The 22,329-nt window shown below is 35.5% G+C and overlaps 1 protein-coding gene across 1 annotated transcript; it reads left to right on the top strand.

The window, feature by feature from the left end:
* Positions 1 to 4,041: 4,041 nt before the first annotated feature.
* On the top strand, positions 4,042 to 16,089 carry LOC143032050 (uncharacterized; the record flags this gene model as incomplete). Its single annotated transcript, XM_076196517.1, is given in 4 exon segments — positions 4,042 to 4,934; positions 5,682 to 5,793; positions 13,101 to 13,125; positions 13,345 to 16,089. Coding segments are annotated over 4 exon segments (1,590 nt in total), but the record flags the coding sequence as incomplete, so codon positions are not given.
* Between the last annotated feature and the right edge of the window lie 6,240 nt (positions 16,090 to 22,329).

Here is a 22,329-nt window from a genome sequence, read left to right as displayed (position 1 = left end):
CTGTCTCTGCCCATACCTGCTAAATTGGTCCTTTTTTTTTTTTTTTCTTTCTTTTTCTTTTTCTTTTCTTTTTCTTTAATTTCTCACTTGTTCTTGGCTCGTACTTTTCCATACCTAAGTTATAAAATTCCAGGAAATTGTCCAATTTCCATGTTTCCAATTGCCTCTGAACTTCTTCCAATTAATTTCTTCAAAGAATTTTGTCAGTCCTTCTGTATTTCCATTAGTGAAATTGTCTGTATGACCTTATCTCTTAGTTCTGCATTTGTCACTGCTATGTAGAAATGTGTGTGTGTGTGTGTGTGTGTCTGTGTTTGTGTGTGTTTTATATACATAGGCAAAACTTCACTAAAAAATGTATGCAAAGTTACCACAGAAAAGAAATTGAAGACAGTAAGTACTTTGTGTATTACATCTTCAGACAGAGGATGTAATTCATAGAAATACTTAATGTATTAATTTTCTTTTCCTTTTTATCTACACATTGCAGCAAGTGATGAAAAGGCCAAACATAGATAATTATAAATACAATAAAGTGCCTACACAGGACAGCTCCAGAAAGAATAGAACAAGTGTACTAATTTAAAGTTTAGTTTAAGGGAGTTGTGTTGAACAGATAGAAAGGTGGTAATTTTGCACATGTATGTATATTGTAATTATTGATATGAATGATTCATAAGATTTATTTTGTTTGGGAATTTTCCATTCTTTTATTTTAAACATTAAGCACATTTTGTAAATTTGGATAGTAGATATGGATGACAATTTACAATGATAGGGAACCTATTATTATTTTTTCTTTTGTCTGTATAGTTTAATTTTGAAAAATAATGTCAGTACAACACAAAATAGTGGCATGTGATCCCGGATGTTTCAGCTTCAGAAATCACGGATATCATTTCCAATATTTTGCAGTTTTTGGTGTTGAAGTTCATTCAGCTCACTTGGCTGCAGTTGTATATACTGTCTCAGTTTCTGTGTGACTGCTCATTATCTTTGCATCATCTGCATACATGTTATTATAGATTGTCGTTCCTTCCATCAAATCATTTACACAGATCAAGACCATTACAGGAGTTTGTGTTAACCATTCCCTGTTAGTCAGTGCCCTTTGCCCTTACTGCTGTTTCAGGTGGTGCCAAGAAAAGAGGGAGGGAAGAGGGTGGATGGGAGTAGAGTTTGTTGGGGATGGAATGGGTGGTAGTAGTTTTTATGCCTTTGATTTTTGGCTACCTCCCTTGTAAGGGGAATAGCCTTTGGTAAATGCGTGTACCAGTCTTTCAGAAGATCCTTCACTCATTCCAATTGAATACTACCTTTTAAGTCCTTCAGTGTGCTCTAACTTTTAATAGTTCATGTGTAAGGTACCTTGTCATAGGTTTCTCTCCAAATTTGGACACACCTTACCATCTGGGCCTTCGTTTCACGTCAACCACTCTTACGTAAATGCTTAGTAGATGTGATATATATGATTTTCCAGTTCAGATACAAAGTTGATTGCCAAAATGTTCAGTTCTTCAAGGTAACCAGTTCATCTATCTTTCACAGTTCTTGCACACAATTATACGATCATGCTGAAGGCCACAGGTCTTTTGCAAGAGAGACCAGGGGCAACAGATGGATTGATTGGTGGTTAGGGACATTGGCTGCTCAGTAGGTTCCCCTTACTTCCTTCTTCATGAAATGAGATTTTATGTAAGAGAAAATAAATTTTTTTACTACACCAAGGCTTTCCCTTGTCTGAATAGAATAAAAACACTTTATAGACTACTTCACCAGGTTGAAGGGGTGTGTTTCAGCAAAGATGAACTATTATGCAGTAGTATCAGTTGATAGTTTTCTGTTGGCATGAAAATTGTTGTAATTACTCATTGCAAGTATCTCTGTCAGCACTAGTAGTGTTTTGTTTTTGTTGTATAAGAAAATTGTAAATTACATTGACATGTAATTAAAGATAAAGGAAGTGAGCAGGAATAGATACTTAATGAAAATTGCAAACATTTGAAACTTAAAGAAATAATTTGGTAAAAGCTGTTTAAAGCTAGTATTGATGATTTTGAACATTGTGAAACTGATATGTTAGTGACATTGGCAATTGCAAGGCTGTGTTTTTTCACTTTATAGTTTTATTTATTATTATCATTATTTTCAATATGACTGAAAATGCCAATTTGGCATTAAGTTTCTATATATATAATAAAACTTAACTCATGATAGTTTGGAATCCTGCTTTGTTTATTATACTTCACTGCCAGAAATGACTAAAATTCAAAGCCACTAAAATTTGGAACATATTAATGATAGTCATAATTTTTATTATCATTATTATTATTATTATCATCATTTTAATTTTTATTACTATTATTTTCTTGCTGACTCACTGTTAGATCCTTGATGTAAAAATGATAATAATAACCTTAGTACATACATTCCAGAAAACCTTTTTCCCCTTATAAAAAAGGGTTTTTGGTATGTATGTATTACTATTATTACAACAAGGACTTGATACTGAAAGTCAACAAGAAAACAAACTAGGATCAGCAGTAAGGGTAGGTTTGGTTTGGAGAATGAAACAAGTCATAATATACAAGCAGTTTGTAAAAGCACACCCAATTAATACCATAGTACGGTAACCTACAAAGACACCATACAAGCTGCACTAAACAAAGCACTAAGAATGATAACTGGATGGGCTAAAACCATAGTAGTAGAACCCCTACACTTGGAAAACCAAAACCCTCACCATATAGGATCACAAGAAAATGATAGGGACACAGTTCTATGCAAGAAGCCTGAATCCCATCCATCCTTCTTATCACAAAACATAAGCACCCACCAACTGAACACAAAAAAATATATACAAGCAACATACCACTCAAATGTCTACAACCTACCTCCTATACTTCACAGCACATCTGTACAAAGCTACATATACACTCGGATCACAAAACAAACATGCCAGGACCAGTCCCGAAACTCATACTTCACTCGACTTTTCCACACATTAGGACATCCAAGAAATGTTTCCCATAATAAGCAAAAACACTGTACCAACACAGAATAGGCCTGACCACAGGCTCAAATTGCCTCAGACACAATTGCTACACAATAAACAGAACAACTCATTCTATACTGCCTTACCTAGATAACAATACCATATTTCTTTTTGGAGTGACTTGTGGACCAATTCAGTGGCCTGAGAGATGCGGGTCTTCTGCAAGGAAGACCTGGTATGAAATTGATTCATTGTTATCATTATTAATATTGTTGTTGTTTTATTATTATTATTATTATAATTATTATTATCATTGTTATTATTTAGCATCATTATCATTATTGTTATTATTCATTATTATCATTGTTATTATTATTATTATTAGTATTATTAGTATTATTGGTTATTCTCATTATCATCATCAGTGTCATCATTATTATTTTCATTCTATATTTGTGAACTAATGCATAATACTCTTCCACACATGGTGTAGTATTGTTTCATGGTATAACTTGAAGTTTACCATGCTGAAATGGCATTGAATTTGGAATTTTAGCTCAGGTTATCATCTTCGATGGTGTAACCTGTTTTGTACCTGATGGGTTAGTTTATATGATTTTTGTTCTAGGTCATATTAATATTGAAAGTGAGTAAAATTTCAGCTTTCAATTTCATTATGGCCTTTTATTGCAGGTTGACTTGGTGGAGAGTACACAGTAGCAAAAATAAAAATGGCGTCATTGTCAAGTATGAATGAGATGTTAAGAAGTGGAAATATGGAGGACGCCTACCAGCAAAGAATCAACATGAGTAGGGAGGCCGAGCTAAGGGCAAACGTAACCCAGGTTGGAGAACAGCTTGTCTGTCCTCCGGCCAATAATCCTTTCATAGGCCACAACCAACTTGTGCAGCACGTGCTAAGCCAGGAGGCGGAAAAAGTTTTCAAATGTTTGATATGTAATATCGTTTGTTCTTCGAAAAGAAACCTGAGGCAGCACTTGTGGACACATTCGAAGGATAAACCGTACAAGTGTACGTTCTGTGAAAGTTCGTTCACAAAGAACGATCACCTAAAGCGACACATTCGCACTCATACTGGAGAAAGACCATACAAGTGCACATATTGCGAGTCGGCTTTTAACAACAGTGATCACTTAAAGCGACATATAAGGTCTCACACGGGCGAAAAGCCTCACAAATGTACTTATTGCGAGAGAGCATTCTCGAAGAGTGATCGTCTCAAGGAGCACATCCGGACGCATACAGGAGAAAAGCCGTATAAATGTATGTATTGTCCGTCAGCATTTGCCAAGAGTGAACGCCTTAAGGAACACATTCGAACTCATACGGGTGAAAAACCACATGAATGCACTTATTGCAGCTCGGCCTTCAGCAAGCGGCATCACCTGAAGCAACACATTATGACGCACACGGGTGAAAAGCCTTACAAATGTACGTACTGCGAAAGTGCATTTTCCAAGAACGATCACCTGAAGCGGCACACCATGCGGCACACTGGGGAAAAGCCGCACAAGTGCAAATACTGCGATGCTGCATTCTCTAATACTGACCACCTAAATCGGCACACCAGGTCACACACGGGAGAGAAGCCCCACAAATGTACACAATGCAGTGCTGCATTTACAAAAGGCGATCACCTGAAACGGCATCTTATGAAACATATGACGGAGAACCCAGAAAAATGCAAAATTGCTGAGGTTCCGCTTACTCAGCTTTCATATCTGAGGAGGCCAGTTTGGCCACATACTGGAGAAACTCCAATCTATGTTCCTTGGGAGTCGGGATTTCCCGACAGAATTCAGATTAAGAATCACGGCAAAATTCCGGCCGACAAGACACATTATGTGTGCACTCAGTGCGGAGCATTGTTTACGGAATCAGATGCCCTCACTCTTCACATGAAAATACATTCTAATGTGTAGGTGCCAGGCTAGGTACCTGACTCATGGTTTGGGTTCCTATAATGTGAAAATTCACAGTAATTTAACCTGAAACAAGACTTGTAATATATTGTGCAGGCAGCTTTACATTAGGAGGAAACTTATGCTTCCGATTATATGTAGGTGAACCATAAGTTAATGATTCTATGTAATCATAAATTATGCAAATTAAGCATCATTTAAAGGCAGTCTAATTTAATGAATTAGTGTATTCTAGCACAGATGAAATGTGCATGAAATAATGAAACTCATGACAGTATTCATTATTCAGATTTAATCATATGTAGTGCTTGAATATTTTGGCACTGTACAGCTGTTAACTGAAATTTTTTATGAAGGTGTCTAGAAGTATTGGAAATTGAATTAATCTTTAACCTGTTTAGCATATTTTATATTAAGGTACTGGGCACTGGCATTTAATCCCTTTGGGATGAGATCCTCTTCTCGACTGAATAAAAACATCTGGTATTCACCAGAACAAACTCTGAGAAGTGTGTCGTCATATCAAAGAGGTTAACTCCATCAGTATGAGGTCCTCCTCACAGTTGAATGAAACTTTCTGGCACAACTTTAATAAAATTTAAAAACTATGTCAAGACAACAAATGGATCAAGTACATGTCACTATAAATAAAAAAGTTTATTGTTTAACTTAATAGTAGTAAAGGGGAGTTCAGGATATAACCATCAGGGATTGTGATTATAACTATTTTTTCATGATACTAGATGTGTGGATTTCATGCAGGCTTATGAATTTGAAAACAAAGTTCCTTGGAAACCGGTAACTGAAAAAAATTGTGTCCAGAAAATCATGGAATTTGTGATCCTTGTGAAATGGGTATTTAGTATATCTTAGTTTTTTTTAAGAATTATGTATCCTACACTATATGAGAACTCTAGAATTTAGGTACACAGTAATGAAGCACTGTTATACAAATTAGGAAAGCTAAATTGTGAAGGTGAAGGCAGAAAGTTTGTGAATGATAGTTTCTTGTTATATGTGACTTGAAAGAGTATCATAGTTGCCTCAATTTTTAAGTAATTTTACCTTGCCAACATGAAACCTTTCAACAGAAACTGCATAGAATGGCATCCGTTTCTTCTTTTTCATAATTGTTTTCGTTTGCTAAATTTCATTTCTATTCATATACTTCTCATCCCTCCTGTACATAAGATAGTGCAGTGTGATAAGATGTAAATATACAGTATAAAGAAGTACATTGTGTAAATGTGTATGTTCTTTATTTTGGACATGTGTGTATTTACCTAATTATATTTACTCACTTGTAATATACAGGAATGGAACTATACATGTTGTGTCCCATCTCTCTCTCTCTCTCTCCTTTTTTTTTTTTTTTTTTTTTTTTCTGTCTCTCTGGCTCTCATATTTAGCTATAGATTTGTTCATGGTTTTAAGCTATTCTAGGAGTTGATCCATCACCCTGGGAAATTGTATTTCTTCATGTCTTTAAGACCTTAAAATGCTCTTTCCATCCCAGATTAAGAGATATGAGAAATTATCTGTCAGTTTTATCTACTCCCTTCAATAATCTCAATTATCCACTCTCTTCATTGAATTGAACATTGTATTGGTGTCACCTCTTAATCTTCTTTTAATGATAGCACATCCACTATATTTGATCTCTCTATATAGTTTATCTGCAAGGCTTGAAACAAATTTTGATGCTTTTTGTATTCTCATGACAAACACTCCCAGATCTTTCTCACTGATATTAGTAATTGTTTCACTTGCCATTGAATAATTCATAGGTGGTTTTTGTAGGTCATAGCTCAAGGCAAAGAATTATTAGAATATAATCTCTTCTAATTTTTTTTTTCCTATTGCTTGGATTGCCATAGCATTATGTGCAGACATGCTATTGTCCTTGGGCACAACATCTTGCTGAAAAGGCAGAAGTGGAAAAGAAAAAAATTGAGGAAGTTAGCAAAATGGAGGGATGGTAGAAATGAAACGTGATCAACGTTCTTTTTGAGTAGATATTAGTCCCCATTCATAAAAGAGGAATGATTTGGTCTCTAGGGATGTCGCTAAGTCCCTAAAATACTGACTGCCATGATCATAAAATGTACAGTCTGTATCCTATATGGGTTAGGCAGTTGCAAGATGTATTGAAGCTTTGGGAGGAGGAGGGTTTGGTATGGTCACACCTATTACAGATTTTATTCTGAGGAGATCAAGTGGTTCTGTTCTGATAAGGAGATGATGTCATTAGAGTAATGGGCTTGAAACTTTGCTTAACACTTTAGTGGGGGGTAGTAACACCCTTTGAAATTTATTTTCACAAAAGCCAAGTGGCATCACAGTACCCTAAATGGTGTCAAGGGATTATATTCAACTGAGAGGTCAAAAGAATAACACAGATGTCGGCACCAAGCACACACAATTTTTTTTTTTTTTTTTTTTTATCACCTTTTTCACTCAGTTTTAGGTTGTTTTGTATCTTTACAAGTGTATTTCCCCTTAGTTGTATGTCTGTTGAATTTATATTTTGAAACAAGAAGGACTTGAACCTGGGACTTTGCCATGAACAAGTGCACTATGCTATGACCATTTTGCAAAGGAGGGAATCAGTTCTTAGATTTTTGTTTCTCTGTCACCTCTTTTATTTTCCCCCTTATTTTCAATATGTACATTTAAGATGTTTTGAACTTGAAGTGTGGGTGTAGATCACCTTTTTATTGGTTATATGTTGGTGACCACCCAGGGATGAAGGAAACCAAGTATAGAGTCCTCAGCCTATAAACAGATTATGTACTGAGAGGACATTTGTGAGTTTTGTAAATCCCTACAGTGGGTGTATATGAACAAACATTATGTAGCGTAATACCTTAGCATATACAATGGTTTGTGTCAAAATATTGTACATCCAAATATGAGAGCAAAACATTTATAATTAATTTAATAAATAATTCAATATAATTACTGCACTGTATTCTGTTCTTGCCTCAAAAAAGACAAAATGCTGAATTGAATCAAATACAGCTTTGAGTGTTCAAGAGACAAAGAAAATAAAGTAATGATGATAATAATAAGGCCCACAAGTGTAGCTCTTTTCTGTACCTTACAACTACAAAGGTAAATGCAAGTGAAATGATAGTTGAAGAGTACACTGGGGATGAACCAGACTTACTGCTATTAGAGGAAGATTTTATTTTACTATTATTATTATTTTTTATTTATTTATTTATTTTTTGCATGGGTTAAGCAGAAAGGTATCACTGAGGATAACCAGACTTACTATTGTTAGAGGAAGATTTTATTTTATTATCGTTATTATTTTTTATTTATTTATTTTTTGCATGGTTTAAGCAGAAAGGTATCACTGAGGATAACCAGACTTACTATTGTTAGAGGAAGATTTTATTTTATTATGATTATTATTTTTTGTTTATTTATTTTTTGCATGGTTTAAGCAGAAAGGTATGAAATGGACAAGTGTGATGGGAGTGAAAGGAGCGAGAATGTTTTTCTGTTGTGCCTAATTACTGCTTGGTGAAAGATGATATAAAGGATGAAAGAAACTTCGATTCATACGTTTTGTAATGAACACTGAAGGTGACATCACACTTGACATTTCTCACTAGCATGCTACTTGCTTTTGCTATTTCATTTGAGTAGAAACAACTTCAGTTATGGTCTCGTTTTTCAAATTTCCAAATGTGAGATGACTCTTGCAATATCTAGTAAGAAGCTCAGTGTATGTTGAACCTATACAGATGTTAGACACATTGTCGAGAAGTTCTTCCTGAAGTCTAGAATATTGTAGCCGAAGTTGTTTCTGCTCAAAGTAGCAAAAAGAAGTAGCATGCTTGCCTTGTGTACTGCCACCTTTAGTCCTCCAACACTCCTATGGTTTTGGGGAAGAATTACTTTAAATAAAGAGGAAATATGTGCACTTGCTTGTATTTACCAAATTATATGAACTTAATTGTAAAGTACACGTAATAAGTGTGCTCATAGGGTCTTGTCCCAATGTCTTCACCATTTTAAATTGGCTTATGGCGGCACAGAAACGAGACTCCACAAATGTGGTTCTTATCCTGTATATTACAATTAGGTAAATACAATATATTTCTAGTATACATGTGTATATATACCTATATATGATATACCTGGATATTATAATTATTGTACAGTATACAGTACTACCTCTCATTAATGGACTAAAAGGGGGGTAATGGTGTCCGTTGATGTGAATAATCCGTTGATTTGGAGTGGTTTTTGGGTGGCATAGTGATTGCACAGCACTAAAGAACAGCACCAAAAACACCGAAAACAGCAAAAACACTGCAAACACAGCTAATTAATGTCCGTTAATGAGAGGTACTGTATTTACAACATACATGTGTATATATATATATATATATATACCTAGTTGCAATGCACAGATTAAGAATCCTTGTGGAGCAGTACTGAGTCTGTTTATAACTACAGCCATGCCAATATGCTTGACACATCACATGCACTCCATCCATGACACTATACCAAACCACATTAATCCACCCTGGTGAAGTATAAAGGCTGTGTCATCCCAGGGGGCCCTCCAAGGGGTTAGGAAGGTGGTCTTGTAGTGAACTTTGAAGGCTGATCATACATACATTATGATTATAAACAAATGTATGTGTGTTTATTTTTGTGTGTGCAAAAAATTCTAAGACTCACAAACAGTGGTTAGAATCACGTGGGTAGGCGGCATTGGGGCTGTGATGTTGGTGGTGGTGACAGAACGGATACTTGGCAACTTTAAAATTTCAAAAAGTCCTAGCTGCCATAAGATGGGTGGATTTTCTTTTGTCCTTTGAAGTTGGGTTTCCACAAATTGCCTTCTCATTTTCCATAACAGGTACTGCTGGGAGTTTTCTTGGTCGAGAAAGAAAGAATATTGGTGACAAATGGGCTATACCATATCAGCCCTTTCCTTACTGTCCATCACTTTCTGTTTTATTTTGGCTGCCACAAAGCAATTTTATGCATCTCTGCAGCATCCCCATGCCCCTGAATGAATAGATTCTCTTTCCACTAGTTGAATTTTCTTCAATAATTGTATATTCATTTCAATTTATTCCCTTAATTATTCTAAGCTCTTAGATATAAGGGCTGAAGTCATTGGAAACCTTACTGTAGGAACAAATAGTCCATGCAAAGCGTGGCTTTGAAGCTTCTACGTCATTGGGTCTTGTTTTCCTCCAACTGTCATACTTCGTTTTGAATTTGCTCGTGCTTTTAGCAAGGGCTATGTGGAAAACTGTTTATCGATATCCTTTACACAGGTCTTCAGTTTGTTTCAATGATGTGATAATACTCTCTTGTTCCAAACCTTGAGATCTCTGTCAGTTTTATTTACTTCCTGTAATGACCTGAACACTACTGTCAACCCGCCTCTTCCTCTTCTGTCAACAGTGGCAGAACTAGTTGTTTTTACTTTCTTCATATATTTCATCTGCAATGCTAGGAACTAAATTAGTTGCTGTCTGATTATTTTCAATTGTCACTTTCATATGGAGACCTCATTGCTGCTGCATATTATCTTGTAGGGTAGATCTGGCATTCTATTTTATATATATATATATATATAAATATATATATATATATATATATATATATATATATATATATATACACACACATATATATCACAACTAACACCACAGTTGGATGAAAGAAAGAGTTGAGCAAGCAAAACTATATATTTCGATTGCTAACTGCAATCCTCTTCAGTAGTACAAAGTGGAAGGAGGATGCTATCTTAAATAGCAACTTCTTACAAAGGAAAAGGAACTTAGAGAAGAATGGATGTCACTATGCCAACCCAATGTGACCTGGGTTGGGGTAGTGAAATTTTTTCTTTTCCAAATTCCCTTTCCTTTGTAAGAGGTTGCCATTTAAGATAGCATCCTTCTTCCACTTTGTACTACTGAAGAGGATTGCTGTTAGCAATCGAAATATATAGTTTCGCTTACTCAACTCTCTTTTGTCCAACTGTGGTGTTAATTGTGATTTACAAATGTGTTACTACATTTCTCACCAGTGATATATATATATATATATATATATATATATATATATTATATATATATTTTCTTCCTTTTCAATTATGTAATATGTCTGTGTGTGTGTGTGCATACAGGTGTGGATGCGTGTGTGCATGCATATAATACATTTCATGTGTGCACTTGTATGCAGTATTTACATGTACTTGTATTTTTTGTGTGCATATATATGCTTACTATATTAGCAGGCTTGTCTTGTAAGAAACAATAAAAGTATTGTCTAAGTTTGCACATTGTTTTAATCCATATTGTACTGAAACAGATTTAGAAAGCAGAATTCACCAGATTTGGTCAGTATATTATAATATTTTGCTGCTTTGATAGTTTATTATTTTTTATTCCTGAATATTCGGAACTATCTGATATAAGAATGGCCAAAGCTATTACTTCCATAATTAGGTTCTAATCTAACCTTTTGAATCTCCACCCATATGTACTTATGGCCTTGTTATAGCCAGGGCAGCAATTCTCCTTCTCACTGGAATGGGGTAAACATTCTATCATATTGAAGAAACAAATTAAGGAAGATCCAGTCACAGACCAGTGTCACTCACAAGTGTAGTTGGAAAGTTATTTGAAAGAATAGAAATATGAGGAACTTCCACATAAGGCACTTAGATGTAGTCCTTTGTATTCATATGGGTAAGGACAATGTCAGGGATCAGACTTGAATCAAAGTAGGTACAAGGCAAGTGTGAAGTTTAGGTAAAAAAAAAAAAAAAAAAAAAATTTATTACACATATGGGATATGAGAATTTAAAAGAATTCACATTCTACATGGGGAGACTTATGTGTTTGAAATGTATTGATTTTCTTAGACATGGTCACTGATATCTTGCAAGAGAAATGAATGGACATACTACATTTGTTCATGTTTAAGCAAAACTTTCCATAAAGTACCTTACATGAGTTTGGAATCCAGGGGAAATGGGAGTGATCAAGGGTAAATTCTTGAATGAGCACTGCAAGGGTTGGTGCTACCATTATTTATATTTTTAGCATATATGACCTCAGAAAAAAAAAATATTGGATTCTCTCGATGATGCAAAATGATCAACCTCTTTACTACAACAGTGTACCCAAAGTGAAGTGCATTGTTGCAATGAAAGGTTCAAAGTAGTTAGAACCTCTATGCTAAGGTAGTGTATCCTGAGCTGAATAGAATTGTTTGGCAGGTGCATCACCATCGTGTAGGGATTAAGAGGAATAAGAGACAGAGGCTTTTATGAAATTTGGAGGAAGACTAAAATACGATCTGTGACTGAAGCCAAAAATGGCAAGAGTTGCCAGTGTATTATTATAGAAATTTAAAAATAAATAGATAAATGAGGGGGTTAAAATTCAATGAACCCCTAAGGCATGAGCGCCCCTTGGAGATTTTGTGTCAACTATCATAGAGAATTTTGATCACATGTAGGGGAGGGAGGGGGGTTGATATAATAAATGGGTTATGAATGGTCATTGTAAGATTCAGTACACCTGGGATTTGTTTTTATTTATTTCAAATTGTAGTTCTTAGAATAAGGTAAAAAGAGACTGCCATCCTTGTGGAGGTTTAAAAGAGGATTGCTCGGTAAATGTTGGGTAATGTGACCTAAAGAAAAATGTGGGTACAGGTGTGTTAAGGATGAATGATTCATTACTTGAGTTACCTGGGAATGATGGGTCTCCTACTCTTGTGGGTGGGGAGTTGGATGTGTGTGTGTGTGTGTGTGTGTAAGGTCATAGCATTACCCAAAATAGGTGATATATATATATATATATATATATATATATATATAAACTGTGACCTCTCATCCAGGAGGGTAAAAGTTGTCGATCACGAGTCCAACATGTGGTCCAAGACCATGGTGAATCACCTGAGGCAACATATTGACTGATTGAGAAATATATATAATACATTAACTGAGCCTCAGTTGAACTGTGCATACATCTTAATTATATACAATTTTGTTTTCTAATTTTTCTACAACTATGTACCTCAGATACAAAGGAGAACATTTACATTTTCATATAGCTATTGTTGGTAGCACTTTGAGTTTGTGAGTACTAACCATCAAGGATATACCACAGGAACAAGCCAGAACCAGGAAAATGGGTACGTGCACTGCATTTGATGTAATTCTTTTTTTCTAATTCCATGAGTGTGGATTTTTTTCTTTATTACTTTTTTCCAAGAAAATATGTATTAAGTCATTCACATATCTTAGTTTTAGGTTACTCTAAACAATGAAGGAAAGATACACAGAATAACTTTCAACTTGATTTATGGCCTTTCATTGCAGGTTGACTTGGTGGAGAGTATTCACTTGAAAAGATAAAAAAATGGAATCATTATCAAGTGTTAATGAGGTGTTGGAAGGTGGAGGTATGCAAGACGGCTACAAGCAGAACGTCAACTCAAGTAGAGAGGCAGAGCAGGGGGGAGACGTAAATCAAGTAACTGAGATTGTCAAGGAAGAGAATGATGCTTCTATGGCTGATGACAATCAACAGATGGTAGCTCAGGAGGAGGAGAATTATTATAGGCCATTTAAATGCACGTACTGCGAGAGTTCATTTACGAGGAACGACCATTTGAAACGGCACATTCGGATACATACTGGAGAGAGGCCCTATGCTTGCCCACACTGTGAATCTGCATTTAACAACAGTGATCATCTAAAGCGGCACATAAGATCACATACAGGGGAAAGGCCCTATGAATGTATATTTTGTGATGCCACGTTTTCAAAGAGTGATCGTCTGAAAGAACACATAAGGAAACACACAGGGGAAAAGCCCTACAAGTGTACAATGTGTGATTCTGCATTTCCTAAAAATGACCATCTGAAGAGACATATTATGAAGCACACAACCAAGAAAGCTCACAAATAGACCCACGGTATTATTGCTATGGCTTTTGTCTACAAATGACCCCTGGTGGCTGAGTGGTTCTTTTGCTGATTTAAGAATACTAAGTATATTATGATGATATAAAAGAAAAAATTATATGAGGATATGTAAAGACAAAATAATGGTACAGGTAACTCGCCTTTTATGTAAAGGTTAGGTTTGGGAAGATGTCACACAATTAGAATTCACATAAAAAGAATTTCTTCCAACTGATATAATTTAAATGTGGGGCAGGGGAGGGGGGATAAGTTTGAAAATTTGGTAAAAGTGGACCCTACTGGGGGAGATCCTATCAAAGAACTATTTTCTCAAACATGCAATTATAAAACAGTACAAAAGATGCAAAATGTTAACAAAATTTCTGCATGTAATTTACTCAGACTGCTTACTATACATATACAAAATATTGTATACAGAACTGAACACAAATGTCACTAACAATGAAGAAAATAAGAAAAGCTATAAAAAGAATCTCTTACACGATTAAACAGCAATGGACACAAAACAGCAATCCTACACATAGAAAAAATGGATATATAGTCTAACTATTTCTTTAATCCTTGTGTCATTTCCAGCCTTCCTCTTTGTCTTCACCTTCTTCCTCATGCCCTCCTTACTATGCCATCATGACATCTGTCAATAAATGGTTTGGAAGAGCTTATGTGGAGGCTTGGTGCACAGTTCAAAATTCTGATGTAGGCTGTAAAAGTACCTTATTTTTTTATGCCACATAACGAAGAATTCACATGAATAGAATCTGAGTAATTGGAGAGTTACCTGTATTGTTAGTCATTATCATACTTCATATCAGGAAAGATGCCCACATGCTGGAAGAACCACTTCAGAAGAATATATGATTTCTAGATTCAGTGACAGATGTCTGAGAATCTAGATTTGAGTAAAGCAAGATCCCTGTGCATGCATTAGATTGGTGCTGTGGTATGCATACTATCTGACTCTTCACGGAAACACAATCTAGAAAATACTATAGCTTTGTGAGCAGAAATAGCAAAGTAAAACAGGATGAGACTTGTCACTTGTAAATCACAGTAGAATTTGAATTAAGAACTGATGTGGGTAGTTGAAATTTAAACCAAATATGATACACATTGATGGACAAAAATTAATAATTCATCCTAGGTTAAGTACAGAGAAAATTTCTCACTTGGAGGCACGTTTATTGATGTACTTTATGATTTAGTATTTTGTAATTACCTACTTGTGTTTATCTACAGTTAGATAAATATAAAATACTCAATTGTAAAGTTTAAGGAACCTTGTGGACACACAAGCACAAGATATTCAATATGATGTAACCCTGGTGGATTAATTAGAACTGTGTAACATTAATTTACTAGTAGTTCATACTAGAAATTAATATAACTCATTTTTTATGTGGCTTGGCTTTTTAAGCCATTTCATAAGTAAACTGCCTTCCAGTCAGTGTACATATAATGAAAATTTTTACATTTGAAATTATACCAAATCCTACAGAAAATTAAGGATTGGCTTTAAGAGAATTTGCCTACTGGAAAAAAGCATATGGGTCATTAGTCTGTACCTCACTTCTTTTAATCACTTCACCAGTAACATATTTTGTAGATTTTGTCATAGCTGACACAAAATTATTTTATTTGATGGGAAGTTGTCTCAATTTGTCAAGATCTCTTTCAAATTTGGGCTCTCACTTCAACAAATTAAATTGTCTAGTGTTTATTAGAAATGAAATCTGTAAAATATGCTGCCATGTGTAAGAGATTACAATCATGTTTCACTTTATAAGTAAGTTCTGTTTCCTCAGTTCGAGGATGCTTTTAGTGTCTTCTGTAGAAACATAACTGTAAGCACAATGATAATGTAGGTTATGAATGCTCTTAGCATGGTGTTTTGTATGGAGTTCATCAGGATGACCTTATAACAGAAATTTATGGTTTATGTTCCATATGATAATACATAAGTAGAATGCCACATGGTGGAATATGTGGCACCAGTTTTAATGTGTAAAATAAAATGTATTCAATTGAAATGGGAATTTATTCTTCATACTTAATCCAATTGGGAATTCATCAATTAGTAAACTTAAATTTTCTTAAAGTTTCCTTATCATAATAACTTTTAATGTCCAAAGAAGAATGTTTTTACATTTATATATACTATCTCAGTATGTGATCAGTTTATTCATGTGTCATAGTTAATGATTCATATGGTATAGACATTGTTTTCCTTTGCTTTAACAAATACATGTTATTTTAATTTTTGTGATTTTGTGTTTAAGCTTCATGTCAGAATTATATCATCATTATTTTTGTTATTCAGTTATATATTTTCTATACTAAATATGTAAACCATATTTTATTTTCATTTGTTTTCACCCCATCTTCTAAAGTATCTGAATTGACTTCATATATAACTTATATATTATTCACTTTGTCAAGAGTCTGTTTATACTGTATGTAGGGACCAACAAGTGGTGTAGTTAAATGGACATTAGAAAGAATCACCCATATGCTGCCCATACTGTAAAGCTATCAACACTACCGCCTTTATCTGGAGGTGCAGCCCCGAGGGGCTGACACTGTTTTTAGACTGTACCTAACATAGATCTGAATCAACTGCATTTACTTCACTATATCACATAAGAACAGCTGATGATTGCTCCCCTCCAGCAGATGACAGAAACACAAATTCCTGTACGGGCACAACATACATGTAGGACTTATACAGGGAACCAGACTAATGCCCTAAACCACACTATCCTCATTCACTGATGACACCACAATCAGGAAGATAAAGCTCACCCAAAGGTAGACTCAGAACACAATAGCATACTATTCTCCAGCAAAGCAAAAGAAACAAAATCACATGCAGACATCTCACAGAAATAATAACAATCCAAACACAAAGAAAACATACATCAAAGACATCTTCATTGACCCCACACACACACATACATCCCCAGGTTACGACCTGTCTGACTCCAATCTCACATTGCACTTACAAACCACATACTAGCAAGTGACTTCAATACACACTGCTTAGTGTGCTACACACACAGGGGACCAAAAAAGGAATCAGAATGCTAGAACAATTCTCCAACATAACAAATTCCAGCAAACACTTCACCAGACAACCTTCCCAACACAACCAACCAACAACATCCCTAGACACAATTTGTTTATTCTCACTCTAACTACAAACAACCTAGAAAACCACTTATGATCTCCCAGACTTCTTCCCCATAAAGATCATCATAGAACTTGAAGACAAAAAATTAAATATACAATAAAAGATGATATACACAAACTACAAGAAAGAGTAGCAAGATTACATGAAGAAAAAAAATAGACTTACAACAATCTAATTTCACCCATAGAGAAGGCAGTAAAAGAGATCTTAGAGACCATACGGAAGGCCCACATGAAACATATTCCAAGAGACTACGAAAAAAAAAAAAATGCAACTCCAACTTTAAACTGCCTAGTGTAGTCCTTATGGTTTCTTGCAGTCTTCTTCATTCTTATAAATGATAATGGTTACCTGCATGTGATGGTCCTTCAAGATGGACACCAAAGCTGCCCATTTCCAAAACCTGTTAACCCCCTCACCTACATCAATAGGTGCAGTCCCAAGCGGTTGGTGATTGGTGTCTGGACTGAGCCTAAGGTCTCATGATGAACTCGGCTGTATTTTTTACACTTTTTCACACATGTAGAGCTGATACCCTGCAACAGCTCCCCCCCCCCCCACTCTACCTCTTCAGTTGGTGACATAGAAATGGTTTCACAGTAATACACAATACAGACAACAGTCCAAAGTTTCTTCTTGGAGAGATCTATAGGAAGCCTTGAGGACCAGTGCCAGCTACTGTGGGGATGTGGATTTTCTAGTTAATGGAATTTGAGGAAACTATTATTGAATAACCCCAGCTATACACCAGAGGTAACCACCCTCATAAAAAAGAAAAGTTAAAAAGCAAACTGAAAGCTAACAACAAGAGAAAGAGCTACTCTACTGAATATATGACACATCAACAAGTCAGTCAATCAGTCTGTTGCCCCAGGTCTCTCTTGGAAGACCCACAGCTCACAGATAACTGTCAACAGCCACTTGATTGGCATATAGTCACCAAAGGAAACACTATTGCATTGGATATGGCTAAGGTGGAACTGTAAGATAAGGTGTTCAGTGTCCTCTTGTGATGGTTGCGCCTGGGACTGTTTGTTTCTGTGGCCAGGCCTATTCAGTATTGGTATTCCTGGATGTTGGCCTGAACACAGGTGTGCTAGTGCGGTTCTTGCTTTGACTGGGAGGTGGTTTCCTTGGGAACTTATGTTTGGAGGGATTTGATGGAGTCAGTCTTGAAATCTTGTTTTGTGATCTGAGTGGGGGGACATATTTTGTGTGTGAATGTATTGTGCTGTGCAGGTGGTAAATTGTTGTAGACGTGAGTAGTATGCTGCTGGTGTAGTTTTTTATTGCATTTAATTGGTTGTGCTAATAATAATGATGATAATAGTATAATAATGATGATGATAATAATAATAATGAAGATAATTGTTACCTTGAATTTCACTTAAGTGGAAAAACTGCAGCTCCACAACAGCTGAAAAAAAATATTGAGACCTCCCACATTTCTGGAAAGAAACTTTGGACTGTATTCTGTGTTGTACTGATTTGGTTCTATTTCTCAGCAGCTGAAAGTACAGGAATACCTCACTATACAACTGAGTGCTATAAAGTAGGTAAAACAAATTTTGGGTGTATGTGAAAGCTCCAGGAGGCAAAAATTGAGGAGGGATGGGGTTGACAGGGCTCATGAACACAACCCCCTATTTACATGTTAAACCCTTAACCTCGATATACTAATTTTCGCATTGCGACCAGTCAGCTGGGAACACAACTCGGTTGTACAGTGAGGTATTCCTGTAGTAGGAGGGGAGCAGCCACTGGTTAGAAGCTCTCCTTGGGTGATATAGCAAGGGCTGGAATCATGTATGAATTTAAAATAAGGCATGATGATGATAATTGGAGAGTAAGAGCCAGGACCCCATGAGGGTTGTTCCTTTTTTTGTGTACGACAGTTATGATAATTGGAAAATACTTAAGCCAGGACCCCATGAGGGTTGTTCCCTTTTTTGTGTACCACAGTTAGCTAAATGTAATGAAGTACTCACCCATGTCACACACACATGATGAAGAAACTCATATAAAACCTGATCCATCCAAGATTAGAATATGTGTCAGTGGTATGGTCCCCACACAGAATGAAGGATATAAGCAAGACAGAGAGAATACAAAGGGTAGCAACCAAACTGGTCCCCAGCCTGGCAGATAAACCATATGAGGAGAGACTTTAAATCACTGGGTCTACCAACTTAGAAAGATTGAAGAGAAAGAGGTCTCTCTTGCCGGAGACCCACAGCTCCCAAGTAACCAGCAACATTGGCCCACAGGTCATTTAGAGAAGAGATATTGCATTCTCTGGGCAGTGTAGGATGATTTGTATACATGAATATATACAAAAACATAACTTTCCATGCAGATGCATCAACCTTTGGAATAATCCAATAAAAAAAAAAAAAAAAAAAAATGATAATTCAAAGACCAGTTTGACAGATGGAGACAAAAAGACAGGATCCATGAATGTAGCTCATTTCCTGTACATCACAATTTAGGTGAATACATACTTACAATTTAGTGAAAATACCACAGATGTATGTAAATATCAGCCTTGTAAAAATGTGGAATCAAAGTGAGGTCTTTGAACCATTAGAGTTAAGAGATATTTTGACAGAAGAATATTTTCTCTGAAGTTGTTACACATGATAAAATTTATATGGAATTAAAGTGAGCTCTTTGAAAAATTAGAATTAAGAGATATTTTGACAGGAGATTATTTTCTCTGAAATTGTTACACATTATCAGATTTACTCTTTTGGCCATACTGTCAGAATGTTTTGAGCTTTGCATAGATTTATAAATAACATCTAATAAATGCAGATTTGTGCCAATTAAGCTTTTGTCACATCAGCAACCAGAAATTTTAAGTGAATACCAATATTTGCATTGTGAAAATTAGATACAAATTCAATTTTAGATTCTTGAATTTGAGTAGGGAGGGGAAAGTGATTGTCTATTGTCTCAGGTCTCTTTTTCAGGAGATCCAACAGCAGCCACTGGATTGCCCCATAAGTCACTTAGGGAAGAAACATTGCATTATCTAGGGAATAGAATGGGACAGTGAGGAGAGACCAATAGACAAGTTTTGATCAATCAAGGCCATTTTCACCCCTGGGCCTTTCCCATGGTTATAGCAACTTGTTCAGTTGTAGATGTAGCAAAAATGTGAAGTATACCAGTAAACAACATTCCCTCTAAGCTGTGCATATGTATGTGCACATGTTTTACAACTAGCGCCCATAAAAAAAAAAAGTGTGCATACAAGGTTTTCAATTTATATTAAAATCCATTCAATAGAGAAGTTTCACCCAAACATCAACTTATAAATTCTCCAAAAATATGGTAACTTGTCCACCGTCAAACCAATAATTGCTTTAGTGGAGGTAATATGTAATACAAACTTACAAATTGTGCATATTTGCTTATATGGTCAGATGGTGACTTTCATGGGTGCACACATACTTTTCAGAGAAGGCAAAAATTGCACACAAGTAGTTATAGAAGAGACCTGAAAAAAGAACAGCCTTCTCCACAGAGTGGTAAATGTATGGAACACATTGGATGAAAAAAACAGTGTGTGCAAAAACAATACAAAAATTTAAGAGCAAACTGGATATGGAGAGATACAAAGACGGGACACCACGAGCTTAGCTCCCCTTTCCCGTAAGATACAACTAGGTAAATACTCACAGCAAAAAATTAGAGGGAACATTGCCAGTATACTGCTTTGTTGAGGGGGTCCACTATGAAGCAGGTTTACATGTTGAGCAGAATAGTCAAATGTCAACATGGGACTCCTTTGTAAACATGAGTCTGTATTTTCCACATTAGAAAGGAATATAATTTTAGTTATAAATGAATTTGTATGTCTTGATTAATTAGGCAGAAATGTGTATATTTACCTAGTTGTATTTTACGGGACGGGAGCTATGCTTGTTGTGACCCGTATTCGTATCTCTCCACATCCAATCTATTTTTGAGCTCGTGTATAGTTCTGGCATTCACTGTTTCACTGTGTGTGTGTGTGTGTGTGTGTGCATGTTTACCTAGTAGTATACAGAAAGGTAGCTATGCTCATGGGGTCTTGTTTCTTGATTCTTTATTATCATACCTCATTTTAAATTCATAGTTCCAGCCTGTATTATATCTTCCTCTAGGCTATTCCAGGGCTTTATACATCTGTATGGGAAACTGTTGTTTCCTAACCTTCAGTATGTATGTAATACTGATGACCCACTTTCAGAGAATAATAAGCGAAGTATAAAGATCTGTATATTTCGATCACTAACTGTGATCCTCTTCACATCTGCTGAAGAGGATCATAGTGATCGAAATATATAGATCTTTATACTTTTGCTTATTCTTCTCCGAAATTGGGTCATCAGTATTATTTTACAAATGTGCTACAACATAACTTTGTTGTGATGTATGTATGTGTAAATATATGTATGAATATACATTGTATGTGTGTGTATACACATATATATATGTATATATATGTTTATATATGTATATATATATATATATATATATATATATATATATATATAAGAAATTTGCTAGTGGACAGCTACATCAATTAGATTTTTATGGATGTCGCATGTAGGGCTCGAACCTACAGCACATGGATCATTAAGACAACTGTGCAGTGCTTCAACCCTCTCAGCTAGAGACTTAAAAGTCTCAAAACTCAGAGCCATACTGGTTCCAGAGATACGGAAATGGGGTTGCAGAGAGTGATCTTTCCTAAACACTGGGACCGGTATGGCTCCGAGTTCCGAGACTTTTAAGCCTCAGTAGTCAAGAGGGTTAAAGCACTGCACAGTTGTCTTGACTGCCCCTGAGCAGTAGGATCGAGTCCCACATGCGACGGTCATAAAAATGATCATATATATATATATATATATATATATATATATATATATATATATATATATATATGTATATATATATATATATATATATATATATGTATGTATATGTATATATCACAACTATCACCACAGTCGGATGAAAGAAAGAGTTGAGTAAGCGAAACTATATATTTCGATTGCTAACTGTAATCCTCTTCAGTAGTACAAAGTGGAAGGAGGATGCTTTCTTAAATAGCAGCCTCTTACAAAGGAAAGGGAACTTGGAAAAGAATAAATGTCACTACCCCAACCCTATTTGACCTGAGGATGATGTGAGGTTGGGTCACATTATCCTCAGATCAGGGTTGGAGTAG

This window comes from Oratosquilla oratoria, chromosome 12 (genome assembly GCF_046742065.1).
Source record: "Oratosquilla oratoria isolate Oo_2021 chromosome 12, ASM4674206v1, whole genome shotgun sequence".
Taxonomy (NCBI): domain Eukaryota; kingdom Metazoa; phylum Arthropoda; class Malacostraca; order Stomatopoda; family Squillidae; genus Oratosquilla; species Oratosquilla oratoria.
Note: the sequence above shows the minus strand (reverse complement) of the source record. Positions and strands in the feature narration are given on the sequence as shown.